The sequence below is a fragment of the Fibroporia radiculosa genome (genome assembly GCF_000313525.1).
Source record: "Fibroporia radiculosa TFFH 294 genomic supercontigs, scaffold48731, whole genome shotgun sequence".
In the NCBI taxonomy this organism is placed as follows: Eukaryota; Fungi; Basidiomycota; class Agaricomycetes; order Polyporales; family Fibroporiaceae; genus Fibroporia; species Fibroporia radiculosa.
Window position 1 is genome coordinate 1 of NW_012133102.1, and position 5,869 is coordinate 5,869.

The window sequence follows — 5,869 nt, forward strand, 5'->3', positions numbered from 1 at the left end:
CGCAGAACTTTCTGCGAGCCCAGCTGCGTCAACTTTGAACTTCCCTATTGAATGACGAGCTGGAGGCGGCTATCCGCATGAGCGAATGTGTTGCTTTTCTTCATTCGTTCTTCATAGCTTCTCAGAATTTGTCTTGGAAAACAACCATATGTCAACCTCAAACATGACTACCATGTTGTTGAGCGACCATATCGAGTGTGTGGCATAGAATCAGGAAAGATCCAGAGGGTCATGGATGATGGACACGGGTGGCAACGCCATCACTGGGATAGGAGCGGACAATAATGAGAATCTTGTTCAACTGCTTCGAGGCCGAGCATACTATACGGCGGACTCATACCGTCGGCGGTGAAGCCTCCTGCCAGCGATGGTCGGAAGACACAGGCGGAGAGGCTGAGGGATGTCCGAGGCGGGCTCACCGATCGGGCGTCTGATGATCGCTCGCTTAGTCATTTGATACCGTTCCGGGCTCTGTACAGCCCATATAAAGAAATTGGCGGCCTGGGGTTCCTGGCGGCGCCACAGGCAAACAAGGCCACATACCTATCAGTCAGATCGCACCGCCGGGCGGCAGACGACCTCCCAACATCTCTCCTCGACGTCCACGGCGACGCCGACTCCCCATCCCCCATCAGCCCGCTTATCCCCTCGCATTGCGCCCCACCCTCATCTCTAGCGGCGGCACCTCTACCCCGCCACTCCTTTCCGCGCAATGCGAGAATCCAACTTCGCATTCCCAGCCCAGAATCGGGCTTGCGTCTGCATCTCCTCCCAGCTGTATGACAGACGAGGTGGGCAGATTCATCCTATTGACCCCATGGGCATCGCCACTGACCTCCACGATCGCAGCATTGGACACGAATTCTCCCCTTCCATTGTTCAACTCACTGACCCACCTCACCTATCTCACCTCAACATCCCCCCGAATACGCGAAATTATGACCATGGATGGTGGCCTCGAACGTCTCGTTCGGATCCTTCACGACTTCTGCATGTGTCCTCCGCCTCCCGAAAACCCCACAGTTTTCTATGGCCTCTCGCCACCCTCGTCTCACCCCTCAAAACTCGTGCCCACCCTCAACCCTAAGACCTACGACAAGCAAGCGCAGTATCGTTTCAGTCTCGCCTTTCAATGTGTCGTCAACATCGGTGTTCGTGGCAGCGAGCCAATCCGAAGCAGAGTGGTGCAGGCAGGAACCCTGGAGGTCGTCGGCTGCATTCTGGAGGCGTGGCTGGCGGGCCGGGGATTTGCGGTTGGCCCTAGTGTCAGCGCGAGTGGAATGCCTCGTGAGACGCGGGAGCAGCGGTTGGCGCGACGACAGGCTCAATCGGAAGCTCGTCAGCGGGAGCAGGCGGATGCTTTGGCGCGGGCGCTTCAGCGACAGGTGAACGTCGAGCGCAGTCTCAGGCTCGCTGCGCGGGCGCCATCGGCCGAACGCCAGGTGAGTATAACTGGCGATGTAACACTGCGTGGTGCCTGACGGATATTGCAGGATGAGCCTATGGACACAGAACCCACTACAACGACCCTTGTTGTGCGGCAACCAGATGCAGACACACCAACAGATACAGATACATCATCGAACGTAACACCGGGCGGTACAAATACTCCTACTGGGGCAGTTGTTGTTCCTGGGAGAGATCGCAGCGGAACTGTTATCGCACGTCCGACATGGGATCAGGTTCCTTCGACATCCATCGGTCACCGACGAGTGCATCGCTCGAGGGTCGCGGCATCGGCAGGCGCTTCGGCTTCGACTTCTGCGGACAATTCGCGTCCTGAAACGGAGACCGAAGACGACGGAGATGTCGATATGGATCGAGAAAGTAGTCGTGAAGATGCTCCATCCATGTCGGGGTCTCCCCTCCCAGAGCGTCGGCCTTCAGCTGCAAGCACCGGCACGATTCGACCGGCACCTGTGCATCCGCGGAGGGCGGTGGGCATTGTTTCTGACACACCACCTAACGACGTTGCGGCTTCCCTCGACATCAACAGTGATGCCCACATCATCATCAACGATCAGCGGGTTGGGGTAGAAGGCGTTGGGGTAGAAGACGGCCTAGTCTCTCTGGAGGCTAATGATGATTTTGCTATGGGTGCGCCCCCCGGTGCGCCTGGGGCTATTGATGGCCCTCCAGCAAGAGTTAATGATACTCATACGGCTGGAGAGAGAACACCTCGTGCTGGTACCACCAATCTCCCGCATGTTATCCCCATCATCGTCCCACCTGTTCCGAACACTGCCGTTCGAGTTACAGCTGCTGGAGAGGCGAGTGCGATGCGACCTACTCGCATACACGTCAATCGAGGTACGAATACCCAGCCTGGCGGTGGAAACACGGGAGGCACTGCGGGCGCTTCAAGCTCGCATACACACCACGCACGCGACACTGACGGCGGACCGTACAGAGATGAAGATGTGCTTCTCAGCTTGCAACTACTTGCATATCTCAGCAAATACCCTCACGTTCGTCAGGCGTTCTATAAGCAGCGCCCAACGTTTCACCCTGCGACAGCGCAGCTTCCAGCTGGAGACGGTAGATTTGCGCAACCTGTTGCCGGATCGAGCGGGGCGACGTCGGGAAGTAGGACATCTGGTGCCAGTGGGTCGACGTCTAGCGGTACTGAAAGGACACCGATAAAGGAACAGAGTTCATTCATGCGAGCATTTGCGAATGCGACAGGACGCGGAAAGGAAAAAGAAAAGGCGACCCCAATTGCTTCCTCCAATTCCACAGCATCTACATCTACTACACCGACATCATCACAACGCATGACCAATGTATTTTCTTTGGTAGAGAGATTTACTTTCCGACAGAGCTCGGTAGACCTCGACTCACCTAACCCTCCCCCATCACTGCCTCCGGAGATCCAGTACTGGGCGGGTGTCATCATGCGCAATGCGTGCCGGAAGGACGAATCTCGTGGCGGGATCAGACAATGTGCTAATAGTAAGGGAAAATATGTGAAATTACAATTGCTGTGCTAATGCTGAATGTTCCAGTGCTATGTGGACGATGGGAGTCGTTCCCTCGTGAGTTTGCAAAATGCCGGCGATGCAGGAAAGCAAAGTACTGCGGGAAAGAATGTCAAAGTACAGCATGGAGTGAAGGTCATCGGTTCTGGTGCAGTGCAAAGGATCCAGAAGAAGATGGCGACCACCACCATGGGCACCATGGTGAATCCTCTCGTTCGGCGGTGGGTGCGGTTGGCATTACCACGAATAACACCACCGGGGGCGCCATAGCAGGCGCGAGTCGGATTGACCGTAGGGACCGCGAGCGGCTTGCGCGTACAGCGACAGCGGAGTCGCATGTAGCTGAGCAGGTGGACGCTGCTCCACCTCAGGCGAATGCGATGCGCACGGCTGTGCCGACACGCAGTGTGAACATGAACCACACGCTCGCAGCGTTGAATGCTCCACCATCGCGAGCAGTCCTGGACGACGGGAGTGGAGATGATATGATTATTGGGTAAGAAACGGACTTACCAGGCTATATAGCTGTACTTTCCCTCACCCACTGTGCGGGCGTAGTGCCTCTCTTGGAATTCGTGATGACTCACTGCTGCTAGTGATTGTGACCAGACGTACATTTCCCTCTCTCATGTGTGCATGTTCCTTTCTTCCTCATCTGCAATGTAGTTACGCAACTTACCCCACATCCATCCTACTGCAATACCATCCATTTTTTTCCTTACCGAGCTGCTGCTGCTCGCGTCACATTTGAGGGTTGTTCGAGAGCATTCCATAAATTCGGTCGGTAATGTTGTTTGGCTCGGACAAACACTGCCGACATAAAACGAAATCGTAGCGCTCGTTTTCTTACCAGTGACTCTTGCTCGTGCTTATTGATTCCTCGTTCAATGGTCCGTTCTGCTGAGTTTATACGTGTTCCATTGTCGTTTACATCTCCCTGTCCAGGCTGCCCAGGCGACGTTCAAGACCATCAAGGCCGTCGTGCCTCTCCTTGACCGTGTTCTTGTCCAACGGTTTAAGCCTGAGACAGTGCGTCCCTGTCTCTAACTCTTTAGTACTATGGCTAACTGTCGTCCTGGTATGTTCTATGTTGTGCAGAAAACTGCGGCTGGCATCTTCCTTCCCCAATCTGCGACCAGTAGCCCTCTTCCCGAGGCGACCGTCATTGCTGTCGGTCCCGGTGCGCCAAACAAAGACGGCCAGATTGTGGCTACTTCTGTCAAAGCTGGCGACCGTGTGCTGCTCCCTGGGTGGGGCGGCAACTCTATAAAGGTCGGTGAAGAGGTGAGTATTATTCAAGCATACGTGCTCGCTCGTTTCGTGCTCTGACATATCTACGTTCATATAGGAATACTTCTTGTTCAGGGACTCAGAGATTCTCGCCAAGATTCAAGAGTAGAGTCAACTTGAGGCTAAACTGGGGCTCTTCGCTGGTGCTTTGGGGGCCTCATCCAATTTGACATGAACTTTTGAAGCTGGTTGGCCGTTTTACAAAAGTTGCTACCGTATATACATCGTATCGTCACTAATCTTCCTGCATATCATCTGCACGTTTTTTATTTACTCACGCAATCTCATGCACATCCCCACTCAACAATGAGTGCCACGTCACCAGTTTGGGGCATCCTGCCAGCCTCTGACCAGAAGAGCAACGGTCGCAGACTAGCAGCATTGATTAACCTTAATGACGTTATGATAGATCAACCGACGAATGGAAACAGCTGCGCGTAAGAAGGCATGTAGGATGAAACAATCAATCCATTCTATCTAATCCTCCTTCTTAGCAACATGCTTTTCCGCCTGGTCAATAGCAGCCTTATCCGTCTGAGGGTCCGCCGCCGCTGCGTAAATCAGTTAGAAATGAATATATAAGCAGTTATAATGCACACTAGCTCACCACCCATAAAACCACCTGTTTTAAATGGTCGTTTAAGATCACCCTCCGCAGGCTTTCCGAGAATGTGGATTGCGACTGGCTTAGCATCATAAAGGTTCTTGAGGCCCATAAGTGCTTGAACAAAGAGCGGCTGGGTATATCTAAAGGAAGGAAGAACGTAAGTTATGCATGAACAGCAACAAGCATTCGGGTGCACCTCATATAGCCATGCATGAACGCCATCATGGCGACGCCAATGAGCGCGCCGCGAATGAGCTTTGAGGTCTCCGAAAGGTCGTAATCTTTTACTGTGGTAGTAACAAGTTGCCCATCTTCTTTGCCCGCCTGTCAGTATCAAACGGTGGTTGGCGACCAAGCTTGTCTCGTCATGTCAGAAGAGTAAGATTAATGGCACTTACCATGGGGTTAGCGGGTTCGACTGGAGACAATGAGGTCAGATTAATCATGAAGAGTGGGGCAATTATGCGTACCGTATTTGAGAACAGTCATATCGTTTTTTTGCTTGATCTACCAAAGGCTCATTAGCTTCCAACACACCGGTATCATCGCCAACATTATACCTTTATGGAGGTGTAGTAGTATGCAGCCAGAATGATAGTTTGTACCGACACATAGGCAATCCTGACAAACATAAGAATTTGAGGGTCATTGAAGTCGATCTTCCTCGCGGCTTTCGACAGTCCTCGCATGAGTAAAATATACAAGATGTTGCATGTCCGACAAACCTTGCATGGCCACGAGAGAGATAACCAAGTTCGACGCTGCACCGTTCATAGCTAAGGTTAGGCAGACAAAAGGACTCCGGCAGACAAAACGATATGACCGAAGAGTGGGTACGCGTCTGAGGAGAAGACGTTCGCGCGTCTGCAAAACGTGACGTGGCAACTGCTAAGACAGGCCTCATTCATACCGTGGTCCTTGTGACAATCCGTGACAGGCACGTGAGGCAGCACTGAGGGTGGTGTCTACCATTGTCATGCGCTGTTAGCCCGTT

At 53.1% G+C, this 5,869-nt stretch overlaps 2 protein-coding genes across 2 annotated transcripts; one reads left to right on the forward strand and one right to left on the reverse strand.

The window, feature by feature from the left end:
* Window positions 1-944: 944 nt before the first annotated feature.
* On the forward strand, window positions 945-4,377 carry FIBRA_09472 (uncharacterized protein; the record flags this gene model as incomplete). Its single annotated transcript, XM_012321767.1, has 7 exons — window positions 945-1,442; window positions 1,494-2,952; window positions 3,006-3,474; window positions 3,537-3,573; window positions 3,924-4,007; window positions 4,077-4,262; window positions 4,327-4,377. The coding sequence occupies 7 exons, from the start codon at window positions 945-947 to the stop codon at window positions 4,375-4,377; spliced, it is 2,784 nt and encodes a 927-aa protein (XP_012177157.1).
* Window positions 4,378-4,745: 368 nt separating this feature from the next.
* FIBRA_09473 (uncharacterized protein) lies at window positions 4,746-5,649 on the reverse strand (the record flags this gene model as incomplete). The annotated part of the gene is made up of 7 exons (XM_012321768.1): window positions 4,746-4,819; window positions 4,876-5,015; window positions 5,072-5,199; window positions 5,274-5,293; window positions 5,346-5,382; window positions 5,436-5,545; window positions 5,601-5,649. 7 exons carry the CDS (start codon window positions 5,647-5,649, stop codon window positions 4,746-4,748), a joined length of 558 nt encoding a protein of 185 aa, XP_012177158.1.
* Between the last annotated feature and the right edge of the window lie 220 nt (window positions 5,650-5,869).